General features: G+C 40.3%; 1 protein-coding gene across 9 annotated transcripts in view; it reads right to left on the bottom strand.

The window, feature by feature from the left end:
* Positions 1-369: 369 nt before the first annotated feature.
* Positions 370-21,302, bottom strand: part of Rfx3 (regulatory factor X3) — a 259,080-nt gene continuing 238,147 nt past the window's right edge. For 7 of the 9 annotated variants that reach the window (XM_076561780.1, XM_006987452.4, XM_042262296.2 and 4 more), the window contains 3 exons: positions 20,800-20,953; positions 4,058-4,100; positions 370-1,834 (listed from right to left, as the gene is read on the bottom strand). In XM_076561780.1, the coding sequence (XP_076417895.1) occupies positions 1,596-1,834; positions 4,058-4,100; positions 20,800-20,953 (436 nt within the window). In that variant the 3' untranslated portion in view covers positions 370-1,595. The remainder of the gene's footprint in view (positions 1,835-4,057; positions 4,101-20,799; positions 20,954-21,302) is intronic. The other 2 variants (XR_013047992.1, XR_013047991.1) reach the window with 1 other exon arrangement.

Raw genomic sequence — 21,302 nt, forward strand, 5'->3', positions numbered from 1 at the left:
TCAATAAGTACCTGCTTTTTTTGTTAGCTTTCCAGAATTGTAACTAGATAAGAATGGTCTACAACATACGATCTTTATGTAAAATGTTTGTATGAAAACTAGCCTGTTAGTCCACACCCTTAGCAATCTGATTTATAATCAAGTGATATTCAGCTCCAAGGATAAAACATAGACAAGTCCACTCACAGTCACTCAGAGAGAAACTGAAGTTTTTGTCTCTTTGTTTTGCTTCATTTCCCCCTAAATTCCCCTTGAAGAACATGTGACCTGTCCTTACTTCAGGAATCTGAGCATGACAGGCACACTTTACCAAATGGATTGAAGAGTTATTCACACGAACAAAATAAACCTTACTAAACCTTAGCTCAGTTCTGTTTTAAGGCACCATGTAATAGCCGAGGTACGATGATCCCTGATGTACATTCTTCAATGGCAATGGTCCATCCAGCCACCTATCCAAATCCTATAGAATCGGGGTCAGCAACAGTGAGGTGTGCCAGTCACACTGCCTTCAGGTTCTGTGTAAAATTGAAATCCATGTACTTTAGAAACCAGGAAATAACAATATGCAGGGCGCTACATTCCTTGCATTCTATACATTTTCTTTTATAATAGCAGCATTTTGAACTACTATTAGAAAAAAGACCTGGAATAAAAGAAAGTCATTCAAATGGAATGGTTTCCTGTATGTCCAGCTCAGTATAAGTAGCATGTACACTTAAAAAAAAAAGTCAAGTCATTTTTCAGCTTCAGTATCTAACTATAACAGCCCCACTTAAGAGCAGAATGCATCTGTGCAGTGGTCCCAATACAGAATCAGTAGTCTTTACACAGAGGAACTGGTATGCAAGTAATAGTTAAAAGTCGATGCCTAACGGAAGCTTGCATTGTTAACATGGTGTAATAGTTATGTACACAAATTATGTACATATTAGCATAATCTCTTGCCATTCTGTCATTTACCCTGAACTGATAAATGCACAGCTCATTTTTTTTCAGAGAAAAATAGATGACCTTCCCAACCCTCTAGCACTATAATAAAAACGCTCTGTATTCTCTCTGTACTCCAAAATGTTATCAAAATAGTGTCTCATGGTTCTGTCCAATGAAAAGCACCTTTCAGAAGCAAATTTGATGCATCTGCTGCCAAATGGGCATGCCTCCAGTGTAAATCAAAGAAATTCATTTCTTTTGATATTTCACAGAAGTGCATCTAATTAAAAAACTTACACATAAAATCATACACCAAGACTAACAATCAACAATAAAATATTTTAAGCTACAAAATGTAAATTACTTTTTAATTATGAGAAAACAAAAACAATGACATTACGTGTTGTAAAAATCCTTCTTGACACCTGAAACTAAGGGAAGCGGGGGAGAAACTCTTATTATTAAAAGGCAAATAATTTGTGTTAAAAAAAAAAAAGACCTGGAAAAATACATACACCCATTCCATTTCACAACTCCAAAAAGGTAATGTTCAGCACAGAAAGACTTTTGACAACAGTCAACCTTCAGGCTTGTTAAACTTTCAGCGTAAGCCCAGTATCAGTGGGGTTAAAGAAGCTGGAAAACCGGTTTTCCTGCTGCCCTTAGACTGCGGTGTACGTGTTGCCCGTGGCGCTGCACTGCCGGATGGTCTGAGTGCTCGTGACGATGTGCTCACTGTGGATGGGACTCAGGAGGCTGGGCTGCACACCACTCTCCAGGACCGGCGGCATGCAGCCGACGGGGAAGGCCTGGTTCAACTCTGTTTTCTCTCTTTTGGCCTGAGGCTCAGAAGAATCATCCAGGTCTTCATCCATCTCACTTTCTACTTCACTGCCTTCATCTGCACAAACACACACCACCGGAAGACATCAACACACGCGTCAGAGTCACCTGAGCATACCGGCTCACTCAGAATCCTCAGCTTTCCCTAGGGGAGGAAGCTTGCTGGCTTTCCTCTCCTGGGATTTTCTTCCCCTCAGTGCTACAGTGAAACAGCCACAATTCTTTCAGATGTTTGGAATTTTATATAAAATTTCTGTATTGAATAATGGCATGACTTGTGGCATCATAAAGTAGTCACTTTGGCATATTATACTGGTCTTGGGGGAGGGCACACAAAAATTTAGACTATGTTTTGTCTATGCTGACTTAATGTAGATGAGGCCTGTGCTGTTCCACAGAAAAACTACTGCACTATGACTCATGATATTACTACTGCGTAACTATTGCTCTACAGACAGCTAACACCAATTGAATAAATTCTTAATTCAATTGCTAAGAAAAAGCTAAATAATGAAGTGGTAATGTGAGATTTAAAAAATGCACAAAGGACTTCTTTGCTGGCAGCACTAATACTGTAAATACTTAAAATTCATTTCTGGAAATTAAACATATAAAACATTCACTTTTGCTCCCAAATCTTATTACATTGATATAACTTATTTTGTGGAAAAAAACCCCACAAAACTTCATGTTCCATTTGTAGCCTGGGGAAGTCCCAGGGTTTGGGGTAAATAGACCAGCTGCACCCCATCAAAAAGGTGATGGCAGATCACAAATTCTGGCCTCCACTTTCCAAAGTGAAAAACAATCAAAACCATACAGCAAGTAGTAGCAAGAGGGCAAACTCCATGTGAGCAGGCCAGGGATGGGAAGAGCGGAGGGTCCTGTTATCCATCTTATAGATAGAAATAGCCCTGAGAGAACAGTCTGAACACACTCAAGAGTTCTCAATCTATCTGACTGGGTCTGTCTTCTCTGAGTGACGGGCTCCTTAGGACAGGCAACAGCGCAATCTGGAAAGCAGGCCCTTTCTCCGGCTCCTCAGGACAACAATGCCATTCTACAGACATCTGTGCTCCTTTCTGTGAACCCACTTGAGTTTAGTTGCACAAAAGCTGCAGTGAGGTACTCTTGGGGTTGACCAAATTCTTTCCTTCCTCACTTTATGAAGAAGGCTGGAGGAAAGTAATCACCCACCTATTTTCCTGAAGGTTACTACTGCAATTCCACAGGTTGTACCTCCAAAGCTGGTGGTACATGCTGGGGGAGTCTAACTTTCTAATTTACCCGCTCTGGTACTAAAATGGAAATTAAGCCAAGAACAGTGGTAATAGCAACTTGTCAGAGAGGGATATCTAAAGAGTGGTGATACAAATATGGCTCTAGCATAATGCTTTCTGCTCAACAGACACAGAAGGAGAACTCTGGAAACCATGGGCAGCACACTTGGTAAAGAGTGCTGCATCTCTTTGTAGACTCCCAAGCCCTTCCTCTGGCCTTAGTTTCTCCAGAGGCTCTGGTTAGAAGGTATAACTGTAGTTCTCCCTAGAAAATCCAGTAACTATCACAATTCCTCAAGTCCCAAGCAAGAAGATGGCTATATTTACTGTGGTGTTGTTTTACTGAAAGACATGTTATGATTTAAAACCGCATCATCATTTTCATAAGTTGTTCTTATAAAGCTGGGTAGGATTTATGTGTTCTAGTCTCACTCAGCTCACCTTTGACCCTCCTATTCTTTTTAGTTCATTGTCTTATTGACCATTAGGTTCTTCAGGAGTGCACATCGTGCATATGTAGCAGCACACACTCGATTGACAATGCCTGCATTGAGCTCTTTATCCTTCTCAACTGAACCACTGCTACAATAAACATCACTGTTCTTTTCCATTGAAAAGTTAACTGACTAGTAGATGGGTAAGCTAAGGGATTTTTTTCCTTGCCTGGCCTTGAATAAAAACTTTTGGTCCAATATTAGAATTTACTTCTAGGATTTTGGTCATGGTCAATAATTGTGATTTATATTGAACTTCTGTGAGAAAGTTTAAAGACGTTTGGGACTGCATTGAAATTCACTTTTCTGCATCTAATACATGTCACGTGAAGAAGACACATGGATGGAAGAAACAAACAGCAACATCATGAGGGATGCCAAGGACAGCTGGCTCCTGCTGTCACCCAGGTCTGCTTGCTGCATCCAGAGGACCAGAGTGCTGCACAGTCACGCTGCTTCCTCTCACAGGATCTCAGTCAAAAGTCCTTCAAAGTTTTCAGTTCTTACCTTTATCCAGATTTCCAGGAGACACAGCATTTAAATCACCGAACTGCAAAATAACAGACATTTGTGCAATAGTTACTACTTGACAGAATAAAAGAACACTCTACAGTCTGTGGTAAAAACACCACTCCATGACTTTTTAAAAGTGTGAACTGCTGACCATTTTGATCTCTAACTAGAAAGGCCACACAATTTTCCAATCCAATGTGTCAAATTTGAAGTTTAAAATAAGTCGCGATCAAGCTGCCTTCACCTCTCTGAGAGAGAATAACAATTTCCTTTGGCTTCCATGCTCCGTTTTACTTTTATTTCAATTCAGCAATGAAGAAACAGGCCTGGCTGACCTGGATGGTGATGGGTGTGATGAAATGGATGTGGAAAAGCCCCCATCAAGCAGTATACACCAGCTCCTCTCCCCATGCTCAGCCAGTGAGTCCAGCTGAGGCCTTCCTTATGGCTGGAGCATGGTGTAGCGGTCGTGGGGACGCGCTCAGCAGTGAGAGGGACGAATACAATGTGAGCTCCAGGGATGAAATATTCTTTAGCTCACATTTTAAAATTTGAACCTTCTCTAAATTAATTGATGCTCTTATTTACCAAGATAGGAAGGCCCCATTTTTTAAAAAAGGAAAGGCGTTTGCTACAGGCAACGTGAACAAGAGTTCTCAGCACTGTGGAACAATTAACAGCCATGGGCAAAGATGTTCCTTTCTACTTTGGTTCAATAGCTTGATGATAATTTAACAGCAAGAAAGTACATTTTGAGTCTCTCAGGGGGAACAAAGATAGATACACTAAATAAAAAACTGACTAGCAGAGGTACAAAGCTAATCCAAAAGAAGCGAAGTGAAACGCAAAGCATCTGCTTTTAGAAAGGATTCCATGGTATTTTTTTTCAAAGTAGTTATTAGAAATTCAGATTTCTCAACAGACTTAAAAAGGATGAGACAGAAATTCTACTTACATTCGGAAGTTTGCTTATAAAGAGTTCCATGATAGGAGTATATTTTTCATCTACAAGGTATGTCTATAAAGTAATAAAACTGATCTTATTTTGCAAACATGTACATGTTGTTTCTTTTTCCACCTAAATAAACATTACCTTCCACAGTAGCTAACTCAGGAGCTTATACATTTATTCCAAGGTAAGGGTTCTGGAATATTCCTCTTTGACAGTCACTTTCAGAGTAAGTTTAGGCATAATTCCAGAGAGTTCATACTGCCATCTCATTTCCAATTATGACTCCATATTTTTGTTCACTACACTTGGTCTTGGACATTCTTATTTGCTTATAAAGAGTTCCATATTCAAATCAAATTCATCTTTGCCACAGTTCAGGATATTTATAATAATATATCCTTTCACTCCTTATGGTTCTTAGCGTTACAACAGAAGATTAAGGAGAGGCATTCCACTCCATGGCTAAGCCACTGTTAAGCGGCTTTACTGGAATAAATGCATAGCTTTTCCAGGTGCCTGCTTCGAAGGCAAGGGGCCTCCTCAACATATAACTCCTCCTCCGTTTGCTGGAGATGCTGTCCTACTACTTCACAGCTGTATCTGACTGGGCAACAAAATCCTAAAAATCCTAGTAGCTAAATTGTTATTTGAAGAGAATCCCAAGTACATGGGCCCACACCCTGTGTACACTTAAATGAAATTCAAACTATAAATTATATATGATTTTGAATTACAGAATTTAAAACAAGCAACAAATATTCCAGGAATTTTTTATCCACCTTGGGTCTTAGTTAAATATTTGGGACGATAGACAGAGAATGTTCAAAACTGAGGATCGTTATATTATTTCTGATTGAAAGCACATTTGGATTTTCATTTAATAACTCTTGGGATCCAGTTCTTGAAATAGACTGGCAGTCATGACTCTAAGCACATTCTGCTTATACAAAGGGGAGGACAGGTTGTGTGTCCTTTATCTAAATGCTTCGGAGCAAAAGAGTTTCAAACTTTGGAATTTTTTCCAACTGTTAGAATATTTGCAAACATATAATGATTATGGATTGGACCTAAATGTAAACATAAAATTCATTTGTTTCATATATAATTTATATACCTAGTCTGATGGCAATCTTAGACAATATTTTTAATGTACATGATTTTTGAGTGTAACCCATCACATGAAGTTAGGGGTGGTTGACACTTGTAGTTTTCTAGTGGCACTCAAAAATGTCATATTTTGAAATACTTTTAATTTTTGGATTATGGTGGTTCAAATTATATTGTATTTGTTAATTTAAAAAAAACCTTAAAGTCATTTGTTACTATATGTAAAGGTTTTCTTTGGAATGTTTCTGCTTAACTTGGATGTGTTTGAATATTCATAACACTGAAAATAAAACCCCCCAAACCTGAAACCACCTATTGCTACAATCATTAGCAAAATAGCATTCACACACAGAGAGTGCTTTTCAAAGGGCTCTGTGCTAGATGATGAACAAAGAGCAGCAAAAACACTACCAATGCCCTTAGATATCTCTGGGATTAACGACAAAATTCTACACACACAGCAAATGGAGACAATAAATGAGAAATCATAGAATCCAATGAAGAAGTGAAGGTATTTTACTAGCCTAAGGAGAGATTTTTTTAAAATATGGATTTCACATGTGAGAAGAATATACATGTGCATGTACACACACACACACACACACACACACACACACACACACACACACACACACACGATAAATAGTAGGGGGAACTAATTTCAACCCTATAGTTAGGCTGGGGTAAGATTCAGAGTCAGTCAGTCCATCTGTTCATTTATTCAACATTTAATGAGCACTTACTACAACTGAACACTGACCCAACCAGTATCAGTCAGATCATTTTGGAAAATGCTCTTATGGAAGAACCTACAAGAAGTTGCTTCTGGTATGAAGGCTAGCAGGAAAATGAGGCAGCCCAAGAAACCTTAGGGGTCAAAACGAGAACTGGAAATCAACTGTATGGGCTTAAGGTTCGAGCAGCTGATCAAAGAAGCAGTAGAAAGGCATGGGAGGCACCGAGAAGAGAAGCATAGACAACAGGCAGATGACATGGACCTGCATCAGGCCAGAAGAGAAGGGAGCCATACAAGACGTGGATAGAAATGAACAGGGGGGCTTCCCGAGAAAGCCCAGGTTTTATAAACTTCTAGTTCCAGAAATTGGTGAAGCTCCTTTTGCAGAGTTTTCCTGCTGTAGGAAGGACCGGAGCAGAGAGGAGCTACTATGTACTGACGTGAGAGCACATACAGAGTGCATTTCTTAGTGGTCCAGGACACAGTGTGCTTTCTTCCAAATAAGTGGAGCCTCAGGGTCACTTTCTTAATGCACTTTCTTGAAGAAGTCTTTCCCAGCTCTGTCTGAAGTACCTCATTCCCCATTGCTCCCAGTCACTGGAGCAGTCACTTGCTTCATAGGGTCTTCTGCAGGAACCTGTAGTGCTGAACGTGTTTGCTCATCCAGTGTGTGTTCTAACTGTAACACTGGTGCCACAGCATGAGGACTGTGTCCTGTCACCAAGTTATTCCAAACCTTATTGTGGTGCCCGATACACACAGTGAAGAGTACACAAATGCTTACCAAACACATGCACTTATTCCTTCATTTCAGCCTCCCAGACAAAACTTAGGAATTTGTCAAGGCAGAGGAACTGAATTCGTCCTACAACTATGGAAAACAGGGAGTTGATTTGACTACCACCACATAGTACATATGTGATGTTACATTTGAGGTCAGGTATTTTCATCTTAAAGTCATGAGGGAGAAACAGATTTGGGAGGAGGGTCAGTGAAAGGGGATATAGAGATCTCACATTTCACTAAGGAATATAAATGTATAAATTAAGGGATTTAAGAAGAGCTCTAGTAGAAAATGCATGGCATTCAGTACACACAGGAATTAAAATTATGTCAACCAGATGAACAGGAAATTCTGTAAAGTCAGAACCAGCATGGATTACAGACAAGGCATTGCATGGATGACAGGCAGAAGCTGCCTCAACTAGCTCTGTTTGGTTTGAAGAGAAAGACTTCTTGTCTGAGAAACCATTTCCTATAGATCCTAACCAGAGATCCCAGTACTGAATCCCCCTGAGAGGCACAGAAGCCCAAGAGAAAATCTGAGCAGTGTAGCCTGGCAGCCTGGCAGCCTGGCAGCTCACGGTGAGAGCAACAGTGGCTATGAAGCACAAGTGGGAAGCAGGACAGCAGGGCCAGGGCACTCCTCAGTGGGTCTCCGGGAAGCCTTGAGTAGGAGCCTGATAGCAACCAAGTGTTGAGGAGTAGTTCTTTGCAGGATGCAGAGGCTTCATGTACCTAAGAACTTTATTAGGATCACAGAGGTGAAAACTGTCAGTGACACAAGGTAGTCAGTCTGGAGAATGAAGCAGAAACTGAAACTGAGAATGTTAAAATGTATGGGTTTGAAGACAAGAGCACCTTTAAGTTCCTCATCCAATGAAGGCCCAGAGAGCAACTCTAACATTGCAGCCACACAGTAAGGGATAGGATCGCTTGGTTTGTGAGCACCATCGCATGGTTCCATGAGGTCTACACTGTACAGAGGATACAGTCAGATACCCAGGCCATATATACAGCAGAATCCAAACTTGGTGTTAGCACAGGCCTGGTAAGCATTCCCACTGACCTTGAACGTCAGCAGCTGACAGGCCATGGGGTGAGGCAAGCTCCAGCTAGAGAAGCTTCTTTCTCCATGAGTATCAGCTGTGGTAGGGGACATCTACACAGACTCAGGATGAGGGCATGCTGGTCTATGGTGCAGGCTAGTGCTCCAAGTAGCTGCAACTTCACATACACATATATGGAAAGATAATGTGGATTATACATATATGTGCATGTCTGGCTAGCTACTGCTGATCAAAATCTCATAGGCACCAAAAGCACATTAATTATAAAACTCTCTGCCACCCCCATTTGTTTTGTTGTTGTTTGTTTTTGTTTTTTGAGACAGGGTGTCTCTATGTAGCCCTTGCTCTCCTGGAACTCACTACTTAGATCAGGCTGGCCTTGAACTCAGAATCCACCTGCCTCTCTCTCCTGGGTACTGGGATTAACTATGAAATTCTCTAAACATGGTTTCTACTTGCTCATTGGAACAAGATACCTTTGTCTTTTTTTGTTCATTGTGAGAGAGAATCTCATGCAGCCCAGGTTAGTCTTGAATTCAGTATTTATCTGAAGTTGGCCTTGAACTTTCTGCCTCCTGCTTCTACATCCCAAGTGCTGAGATTATAGGTATATGCTCCCATGCCACTCTGTCATTTAGTTTGCAGAGTCTGTACTGACTCCTCCCCTTACTCCTGCCATTTTACAATCATGTAGGAAACCTTTCAGTCATTCCTATTAGTCAACATTGAACTCAAGCTTAGCTATGACTGTCGAGACCTCATTATATTGATGCTCCTCCCTAACTCTAGTGTTTTCTTTCTAATTGACTTATTTCCCCAGTCTATTTAGTTAGTTGTGTTTTTCAAATCACTGAATTAATTTGCCTCTGATTATCACTTTGGCTACATACCAAAGAATGCTGCTGGATTCTTTGTAATTCTATGGATTATTTGATTCAGTATTCAAAGTCTGTGGGCTATTTTTTCTGTTACAATACAGTATTATTAAAGCCTGCATTATGCTTTGTTATCTTTTCTGTTTATTTTAGCGCCTGAGTTCACCTTTGTTGGTCCAAAAAGTGATGGTCTAATTATACAAATTATTGCTTGAGATTATAAGTACACAATCAATTAAATCTTAATGAAAGACAATCAAATACAATCTTGGGCAATGCACAGAATTTCAATATTTATAAACTTATGCAAAAAGGAATGGGAATGGAAGTAAGTATTTACTATGTGTCTGTCTGCTTCTCTCTCTACCCTATCTACCTCACAATGCCAGCAACTGGACATCTGGCTGCTGGGCTCTGACAGTGTAGACCTCACAGCATCCCAGAGTAGTGCTACACAAGCAAGCTTTCTAAGGTTGTTGTTGCTGTAGCTGGTGATGTGGGGTGGTACTCATGAGCCTGTCTGGAGGATAAGGCTGTATCCTACTCCTTACAACATGACTCCATCTTCACTTTACCTAATTTAACCCTCACAATATTCCCATAAATACTGGGCTTGCTTTACTGATGACACAACTGAGACTCTCCAGTTTAAAGTGATGAGTGCAGCAGAACAAGAACATGCAGGATATGGACCAGCTTGACTGGCTTTAAACCACAACTCTGCCACTACAGCTATGTGACTCTGGGCCACTTACACTGTTCAAGCTTCTGACTTCCTCATCCATGAGTTAGACAGCTTTACCACCAAGATTAAACATGCACATTTACCCAAAGGTCTAGTGCAGAGACAAAGCTAGACTGTCTTCACACCCATTTTCCTGTTACCATGGATAGAACCCTAAACTTCCATTCTATAACCATTAGAAGATGATTTCAAAGTGAATACCTCTCAACTGAAGAGGGCTGTAGGAATTCCAGTCTGTTAGGCTTTGACTTGAGGTTCTGAAATGATACATTCCTTATAGGGTTGGGGCTGAAAGTGATTTTTTTTAAACATTGATTAAGATTTTTATGTAAACAAACATCATGAGAAGGGGTGGCTTGTACAGGGACTGGACACACATATGCTGAGTATTTGCAGGGAAAGTGGAGATCATACAACCAGAAATGCTGAGCAGCTCAGATGAGTGTTGGCTAATTTCTTTTACTTCCACTCTGAGAAGTAAAGGAATTCCCACATAGAGGTAGGGAGAGTGTTCACATGCAGATTTAGAACTTCCTTAGTCAATCATAATCTTTTCAACATTCTGTTAACATTCTGGATTTTACAAAGTCACATAATGCTCAACAATGGTGGATGCTTTGTGCTTCATTAACCAAGGCTAAGGTTAGGTAGTGGCAACTATTTCAGATGCTTTCTATGGAGGAAAGGTATGGTTTAAAATTCGAATTTTAAGGTGTTGTGAGCATTATTTTCCTTAAGTATCTCCCAAATGAGAACAGGGGTCATCAAACCATTTTGCAATTAGCATTGGTACAAGGTTTCACAACTGGGAAGTGGGGGGTTACTGACAAGTAATTTCTAACTTTATTCTACCGGGAATACTGATGTTGACTTGGAAAAAATGGTTGCTTTCTCCTATGTGTGTACTTTTCCATATATTTTCTAATAGTGTTCACTGAAACTGGGAAAAAAAAGATGACGCTTTCTGTCAGTTTGCTCCGTAAAATGGCAGCTTTCACTCTAACACTGCCCATGGCCCTGCTCTTTAGGGTTGGCCTGATGCCCTGGCAATGTGTATATATGGCCCCACAAACTGCAGCTTATTTAAGATGCAGTTTTGACTGTTCAGGCTCTTTGTTCCCTGTGGATATAGCAGCATACTTATCTTCACACTGTTTCAAAATCTCTAAAATCTATCACTAGAGAGCATGCAGGTAGTGAAGTATAAGGCAATGCAGGCCACAGCTGCTTTGGAAGAGAAGTAGTTTGAAACACAGGAATGTTCAGCAGCAGCATCAAGCCAAGGCCAGAGCAGGGAACAGTCTGCTCTTCTGAGCCCAGTCGAGTGTCCTGGTTTGCCTTTCCCTGGGTTGTGTGTCCCCCGGCCCCCGGCCCCCGTCACACACCCCCCCCCGCCCCCCCATATCCAGGCTTCCTTTTGGAGCCTGTTTCCCTCTCCAGCCTACCTTTCTGTCACACTGCTGTTTTCCGGAATCTCAGAATTCCCTGCACAATGGTCCTGAGTTCCTTCCCAGGCCTGTGAATCTCTTCAGAGACAAGTGTGTGTGTGTGTGTGTGTGTGTGTGTGTGTGTGTGTGTGTGTGTGTGTGTATGTTTGGTGGGGTGGGCAGCAAGGTGCAGACAAATCCTGAACGCTAGCTTGAGGTGTTCATAAGTGAGTGGACTAGAGGAGAGGTGTGCAAGGGTAGAGGCCGGCTGCAGCCTTGTCTCTGTTTTCTCGCACAGACATTGGAATAGACAGAAAGTTAAATGTATGCCACATGTCCTTAGTTAAAGGTAGATGAATGGAACACATTTTTTTTTTTTTTGTTGGTTCACAACATCTCAAATATTTAGACATATGAAACCCCTGGTCCTGCACATGTTAGGTTGAGGGTGGAAGAACACACTTTATGCAAATTGAAAAAAGACCATGTATAGAAGAGAAAGAACCCTGCTCCTGACCTTATTGGTTCCCACTGAAGCCATGTGCAATATCTAATAGCAGAGAACGGCTTTAATTTATTACAGGAGAGAAGAACTGGAGTTTGATTATAACTAGCTGTCTTAGGGTTTTATTGCTGTGAAGAGACACTATAACTACAGCAACTTACAAAGAAAAACTTTAATTGGGGCTGGCTTACAATTTAGAGTCTTAGTCCCTTATCATCATGGCGAGAAGCATGGCGGCATGCAGGCAGACATGGTGCTAGAGAGGCAGCTGAGAGCTCTCCATCTGAATCCACAGGCAGCAGGGAGAAAGAGAGCCACTGGGCCTGGCTTGAGCATTTGAAACCTCAAAGCCCATTCAAATGACACATTCTCCAACAAGGCCACACCTACTCCAATGAGGCCATGCTTCCTAATCCTTTCAGATAAAGCCTCTCACTATGAGCCCATGGGGCCATTTTCATTCAAACCACCACACAGGCAATAGTTACACATGGAGACAATGAGATTGAACAGGACTGGAAACATGGTCTCTTCAAGATAAATATGAGTTAGATTTGTGGAGCTTCCAGTAGCTTTGTTCATGGTCCATATTCTTATGGAGACCATCTTTCCTGACATTTTGTGCACTGTATTTTAGTAAAACAATAGCATGAAGAAAAGGAGAAAAGAGCAGTTTCCTTAAGAAAGGAACTTTCCCACTCTAAATCAGGTATACATCTATAATCATAACGCTCAGAAGGCTGAGGCAGGAGGATTGCCATAAATTGGAGGCCATAAAGCAAGTTCCTGTCACAAAACGGAAGAAATAAATAACACCAAGACCTTTCCCACACTGAACAAGGGCAGTCTGCCTTTATTAGTGGGATCAGCAACTACTACCTTCTCTACAACAGAGAGCCACAGTACAGTGAAGTCACCTTCTCAGGGTCACTTGGGGTAGGCCCAGGATCATGAAGTATGGCAAACAAGCCAGTAGGTGGCACTGTCATGCTTAATCTATGTCCAGGAACCTGACGCTTAGCTTGCTTTCTCCAAGCAGCCACAGGCCAAAATGTTCTCTAAACAACCCAGTGACAGGCACTGACTGCTGCAGCTGTCTCTCGGGGTCTACAGTGACTATTTCAGTTGTTGAGGTGTTTTTAGGTAATCTTGAATTCCTGTTTTTGTTCTTTCCCTCCACTTGAGGATATCCAGGTGTAAGCACCTAAACAAAAACCTAACACCTTGGAGAGATCTCTGAAGTATTCTAGAAGGTACACTTGGCCTGGGGACTCTATTTTCTGGAGTAAGGAAATCGCATAAATGAACCATGAGAGCCAACAAGAAGTCCTGTGAGTTGGCAGTCTGTCCTTCCGTCATTCCTTTGTATTTCCCTCAGTGATTAGTTTCCAATACTTACTGTGGGATTCTCTTTATGCTCACAGAAGGGATGGAGTGGTTGTAGCTACTAGCCAGCAGAGAAGGGGACTCAACAGAGGAAGTGGGCTGATGGAGAAGATCCTGAGGGAGGTTGGTGATTACACCTGGACTCGTGGTGTAATCAAACTTAAACCCTTCTCTGTGCTGTAATAAATAGGCAATATTATCACATGCCAAGAGAATACGACAGAATGGCAAGCTTGGAGAAAGGCAGGAGGCAATGGAAGAGTTTTTAAAGAGCAGTCCCAGGACTTTGGTAGATGGTGGTATACAGGAAGGGCTTCTTCCATGGCTAATCCAGGGTGTCACATTCATGATTTACTTTCAGGCTGTCTGAACTTATGCTAATATAGGAAAGCACACTTAGAGCTGAAACCAAACTATAAATTTTGAAATAAATTTCATTTAGATCTGGTGTGTGTGAAGGAGCTAAAAGGTATAATTTGTTGTTTTCTAATACATTTGACCTTCCAATTGCATATTTCTTAAACCAATACTGCATTTAGTTTGCATATTCTAAATATCTAAGAAAAAGTGAAGGATAGAGTAGCAGGATGACCAAGAGACATCTATAAAAACCCAAGAAAGAAGCCTTGGAACAAAATGATAAAATATTACATACTAGGTATTTGGTTTACATGTTATGGGAGAAAATGAGCATGCACACACATTTATGTTTGGGTGTTGTATGCTATGGATATAAGGTTAATAACATAATTCCTATTTGGAAAAAATATGTAAGCAATTTATATGATGACAAATTTAAGTGGGTATTATGAGCATTGGTTATTGGTATATGACTGAAACATTCTGTCCATTTAGTTTTAGCAATTGCCATTTCTGACTGGTGACTTTCCACTCCCATTGGCCTTCATGGTGAAAGGTGACACTAATACATCTTTTTGGAGTACTAATAAATGTGAATCTAAAACACCTAGCAATGTGACAGGATCTGACTTTAATTAAAATGTTAGCTAGGGATAGTAAGCTTTATTACAAATAACAACATGGCTTTTGACAAGATTCCATACATCTTTTGTTACGGCTATTCAGATAGTTGCCTTTTCCTGCAAAAACCTCAACTTGTGATACAGTTCCTGTTTTTAAAATATGCTTTGCAGCAAGTCTGCTATTCCACAGGCCTACATTCAGTATACCCTAACTGCCCTAGACTCCTACTCACTGGCACCGTTAGCCTTTGGTTGATCTTAGGTTAAGCTTCCATGCTTATGTGCACGGCTGTACTTCCTCCAAAGGGCAGCCTTTAACTTCACAATTACCCCAAAGTCTGTCTGCTGAATTCTGACTATTCCTCTTTGGTTTTTAGTTTTTTCTCTCCCTTTCATTCTGAATATATTAACTTTGATGAATCCAGGAAATATTTTCTCCAGATAGTATTATTATAGTTTGTTTTCCATATTTATGTTCAGAACTGAACAATTAAAGAATCTTTTTGTTTCTATTTTTAGATTTCAAGTCAAGATTTCATTACTATAACCCAGGTTAGCCTCAAACTCAAAATTCTTTGCCTTTGGCTTGAAATGCCCACATTACAGGTATGTGGCATCATGCCTAGGTCATATTTTCTGTTTTTTTCTTTTGAAATGTTGGCTACAGAGGTGGTTTAGAACTAATAATATCTGAGTATAGTTATGATTGAAAAGAAGTCAAATTAATTAACTTCAAATATATAATATAAAATGCTTGTCATGAAGAATCATTTTATGAAGTAACCTGAATTGTATATATTCATGTTAGTAAACTATGTATTTAAGATGTAAGATACACACACCACAGCCTTCCAAACAGATTCTAAACAGTCACAATTTTTTAAAAAGGTTATTTTTCTGCTCAATTTGGCTTGTCAAGAATTGCATAGAATGTTTTATGGTTTTTGGAATTTTCATTTACCAGGTTTAACAGGTGTGTGACAGGTGTAACTTGTCTATCTTATACCTACTCTTAAAATCTCATCACTGTCAGAAAATCTATGTGCACACTCAAAATACTAATATAAACATCTGAAAATTACATGAATTCTGACTGTAAATAAATTCTGTTTTCTGTCATGTAGTCAAAAACAAAAATAAAAATGGCTGCATTACTGGTGAATATTAGTGCATTCAAAATAGATTTTGTCTGTCTACTGTGTTTGACTGAAAACATGTTGATCTCTCACCTGCTCAAATAAGGCAACATTAGTTTTAAGATTTATTTACTGAGCTACTATGAGTGAAAAGATAAACTAACTGTTTTAAGTAGTTTTAAGTTTAAAGGCTTTCCCTTTTTCTGACCTAGTTAGAGATCTGAATCTCCCTCCCTGTCCCAAGGAAAGCAGTAATAAAGACAAAACAAATGTCTACCAAAGTCACTAGTACTTCACACAGCTGCCCTTGTGACTTCTAAAGTGCCTGCATTCCAATTCTACCCAGCCTAGAGCAGGTAATGAATGCAGCGCATCAGTAGCAAAGAGTGATCCAAAGCACATTCTGTACCTTCCTTGTGACTTTGGGAAAACTACTCAACCATTCTGTACACAATTTCAGCACCAGCACAGTGACTACAGGGGTGTAGGGTGGGCTCACTTGAAATCTTTGGCTTCTTAGTGGCCCCAATCCTCCCAACTGTGGAACATGACAGTGTTTACCTCATCTTTCTGCTACTTGAACCTCAGATTTCCCATGAAAATTTCTCACTGACCATGATGTCTGTCTTAGTTAGGGTTTCTATTGCTCTGAAGGGACACCATGAGTACAGCAGCTCTTATAAAGGAAAACATTTAATTGGGGGTGAGGGCTTACAATTTCAGAGGTTTAGTCCATTATCATGGTGCCATGCAAGCAGACATGGTGCTAGAGAAGGAGCTGAGAGTTCTACATCTTGATCTGAAGGAAACAGGAAGTGAATTGTGTACCATACTGAGCATAGCTTGAGCATAGGAGACCTCAAATCCCACTCCCCAGTGACACACTTCCTCCAAGGCCACACCTATGCCAACAAAGCCACACCTCCTAGTAGTGCCACTCCTGTTGGGGGCCGTTTTCTTTCAAACTACCACAGTCCCCATCTCAGTAGTTCCATGTCACTTTTCATTGGGCCTCTGATGATTGACACCATGCCTCCAAATTCTCTAACTTCTTAGAGTATTTTATTTCTCCTCTCAATATTATTTCTTTGGGGAAGCCTTCTATGGCCTTCCCAGGCAAGAGTAATTGCTCCTCTAGTCAAGCATCTCCTAATCCCTTAAACCCTTTCTTTATAGCACTGAGAATTTGTAGCTATGGAGTTAGAGAATGCTCAATAAATATGCATCTCCTATTGCAATACAAGTTCCTTGAAGAGAGAGTCAAAATCCATTTTGTTTACTGTCATAGTCAAATCATAACAGAGTTGTTAAGAAAATGAGTCAACTAATTTTAGAAGGAAGAAGTCTAGTTTTCAATACAGGGAAATGTGGCTCATCCCAAATTCAGTTCCTTTGACTTGAAAGTTCTGTGTTATCTTCAGGCATCAAATTTTCATTTATACAAATCATATGGAGAATCATGCAATTACTATTGGGTAAGCTTTAGAATGAGAAGTGAAAGTCCAAACTAAAGATAATAGGCTTGAATGACACAGTCTGTGAGGACTAGGTCTCCCTGAGGAACTGATATTTAAACCCTAAAGGAGGAATTAGAATAGGCAGCGAAAGGTGCTCTGTGGGCTTCAGGGAAAAAGAAGCACTTCTGCAGTAGTCTGGTGATGGAAAGGCACGAAGGCTAGCATAGTTGTAAGAGGGACAGGGGAAGTGAGAGGCTGAGGCTGACGGGAGCCAGGGCTGGGTTGTAGATGCCTCTTGTACAAGGGGTGAAATTTCTTCCTTAATTAACAGAAGAGTAAACTAGTGAGGAGCTTTAGGTAGGAAATAAGACATAAGACAATACTGACTGCACAATGAGTGATTTGAGATTGGGAAGGCTTAGTGAGTGGTTGGAGATGGGTCAGGACAGACATGCAAAGATGATGCTCAGACAGTAACATTGTGACCACTACCAAAACAGAAATATAAGCAGGAAGCTCAAGATCATAATTCAGCTAAGTATATAATAAATTCTCAATATCAACAATTGTTGATTTTTATGATGATGTTATTAATAATCATTAAACAGCAGTTGTTGGTTTTTTCAGGAAATGGTGTTCCTACTTGTGTGATGGTACTTGCAAATTTGGTGTCTAACAAAGGCAGTTCCCCTCATCCAATCCTCTTCACACGCACGCACGCGTGTGTCCCCCCCCCCATGCACTACACATGCATGCACACACCCACTCAGAGACTTAATTATTTATTGAAACAGTGTCTCATGCAGCAGAAGCTAGCGTTGAATTTGTTATATAAACCAGGTTGGCCTTGATCCTCTGTTCTTCCTGCCTCCACTTCTCAAGTGCTGGGATTACAGGCATGCACACTCTACCATGTCCAGAAGGTGTTGGGAAGGGTAATTCCAAAGGGCGAAGAGAGGGTAAATTTAGGATAATGTCTGAGGAGCCCAGGTGGTGGTGGTGGTGGTGGTGTGGAGGAGAGGGAGGCTTTCTGTTTCTTGACTACCCATCTCCTTTCCACAGATAAAAATAATTTTAGATAAGAGAGTAGGGTTAAGACCAAAAATGTGTGCTAACTAAAAGGCTTCTGAAGTATAGTGCTATGGGAGACTGAATAGGGAAAATCAGCCTTGGTTTTCTTTGTGGACTGAATGGTGCATTAATATAGATAGTAAAAAAGGATTTTCTTACAAACTGGGTAAGGGTACAGTAAGAAAACAGATTAGGAAGTACATCTAGAGCTCTGATTTTACAGAAACTAATTTATGTTTTATTGTTATACCTATGTTTTAGTAATATATCTTCGCATTATGCTATAATTTATCTTATTCATTTGCAACCTATTCATGTAGTTAAGCGTTTCTATTACAATGATTATGTGGCAGTGTTGAGAGTGTATCTCACTTGAATTTTGCTGAGCTACCATTGGCTGCAGGCTCATGTGTGGAGGTGGCTAAGCCTTCAAAGTGTGATGGGTTCATGCCTTTGTTCTTTAGACATGCAAGGGAAGCAAAGGCCACATAGGATAAGCCACATGGTGATAATAAGAATCAATGCTCGCATTATCCTGTTCATTCAGGTAAAGATCTAGAGCACAAGAGATGTATGGCAAAGTGTTCATTGCACTAAAGAGCACATCCATTTCAGAATCTTGAGCCCTAAGGCAAGAAATCTTCTATTCCAACCGGCTGTCTTATAAGAAGACATCTATACAGCTACAGCAAAGGACAAACCCAGATTGTTTGGCCTATTATTTAAAAGCTACAGCAGCTCTTGCTCCATCTTACACATGTCTTTTCAGGATCATTTCAACACAATCATACAACAATGTACACATCAGCAAACTGCAAAGGAGTCTTTTTTTTTTTTAAATAAGATTAATAATACAAATGATGTTAAAAATAACTGACATTCAGGGCTGGAGAAATGTCTCGGCCATTAAGGGCATGGATTGCTCTTCTAGAGGACCTGGGTTCCATTCCAGCACCTACACGACAGCTCACAGCTGTCTACAACTCCAGTCTCAGGGGATCTGACACTGTCTTTTGGCTTCCTTGGACACCAGTCGTGCATGTGGTAAACAGACATACACACAGGCAAAGCACTCATACACTTACAAACACTTTAAAATGGACTGTTGGATGTACATTTTACTTATATTAGAATACTTGCAGTTTACAGTAGAACTGACAGAGGTGCTTAAAGTATTTTAATGATTTTATTTCTTTTACTGTTATGTTTATTAAACAGCAATAGCAGTATTAATCTTTGACAACTCCCCCACCTCCTCTGTGTGTGTCTCTGTGGGTTTATGTAGGCCAGGTCAACATGTGATGTTTTCCACTAACCTGTCTATCTTAATTTTTGGAGGCATGATTTCTCACTGGCCTAGAGCTCACTGATTAGCTAGACTGGCTGGCTAGTGAACTGGCTAGGAAACTCTGTTTCCTAATACCCCAGTGCTATGACGACAGATGCACATAACTATGCCTGGCTTTTTACACGGGTGCTGAAGATCTGAACTCAGGTCCTCAGCCTTGTACAACAAATGTATTACTACTGAGTGATTTCCCCTTATTTTCTTGTTTCAAAACAAACAAACAAACAAACAAACCCAAACCCTAACCATATATACATAGGTCAAAAATGAATATCTTCACTGCTTTGGGTATTTGTGATTTTATGTCTGACCTGGCATAATTTACTAAGGTATAAAAAAGTACACCAATTCAATATAATAAAATGAGCCAGAACTGAATTATTTCAACATTTGTACCTATTGCTCATTATATTAACTAATTCTCATTCATATTATTGTAAGAATTACCACTTTCTGACACTGGGTATGGATAAGCCATTTTTATTATTATCTAGAAATTCCAGAAACAGAACTCACCCCACATTGTTAGTGACACGGGCATGGGCTTGAAAATCAAACTATGTGTTTAGCAAAATGTCTCCAGTGTTTACTAGCTACAGAACCATTGACTATCCTGTACCCATGTTCTCTGCATTAACCTCAGATGCACACTGATAAAGTAGGGGAAAGGAGATCTTAATCTCAAAGGACTGTAATAAGTTGAGTGTGTTATTATATATGCAAAGGATGTAGAGCCATGCTTGCAACATAGTAAAAAGTCCAGTCATCACTGCCATCATCATAGCCCTTCTGAAGCCAAACCATACATTTCCTTCCTGAAGACTGGGGAAGGGCCCATAAACTACATATTTAACTCATTTTGTTTTTCTTGGTCCTTAGCTTTATCACAGGCATTGGTCTTTTTTATCTCCTACTCAATAGTTCTTCTTTTTAAAGTCTTGTGTTTCTCAAAACTTTTTTTTTTTTTAAAATGTGGGTACAGATAATGCAGCAAAACATTCCACTGACATGATAGAATCTTCAACTTTAGAATTCTGTGATTAAAAAACACAACCAGTTCCTTGTGGGACTGACACTGCTTTAGTCAATCATTTGTTCATAATTTGAAGTGTAATCAAAAACTGAACAGAACCACATAGTTCTTGAAGGCCCTCTTACCTCGCCCATCACTGCTATGGGTGTCTCTCCTGTTGCCTGAGCAACACGATGCTCTACCAAGTAGAACATGTACTCGTCATAGAGCAGCCGGATCAGGTGGAAGGAGCCGAAGCTAGCAGCACTGCGCAGGGTTAAGTCCCGGATGACCATGGAGCTGCTCAAGAGAAAGGGCAGAGATGAAGCCGGAATTAGTGACCAAAGTTATAATCAGTACTCTTAAAAGCAGTTAAGTCGGGAGACTACATGAAAACACGGTTATAGAGTATAAAACTTGCGATAGAACAATCCCATTGTTGAAAGCAGTTGGCCCAACTCATTTCAGTGGTGGGGAAGAGGTTGTTCTCACTATGGCTTGAGCCTGATCATCACCAGAGCCAGGCAGGTCTTCATGAGAAAAGACCCTGCACTATTATAGGTATGTCTGCCTTTCCCATTGTGCTCACAAGAGGATCGCAACTGAACAGAAACAGCTGTAGAAAGGCTGGAGACTCATCCCTGGTATA

The sequence above is a fragment of the Peromyscus maniculatus genome, chromosome 1, assembly GCF_049852395.1.
Source record: "Peromyscus maniculatus bairdii isolate BWxNUB_F1_BW_parent chromosome 1, HU_Pman_BW_mat_3.1, whole genome shotgun sequence".
NCBI classification, from domain to species: Eukaryota; Metazoa; Chordata; class Mammalia; order Rodentia; family Cricetidae; genus Peromyscus; species Peromyscus maniculatus.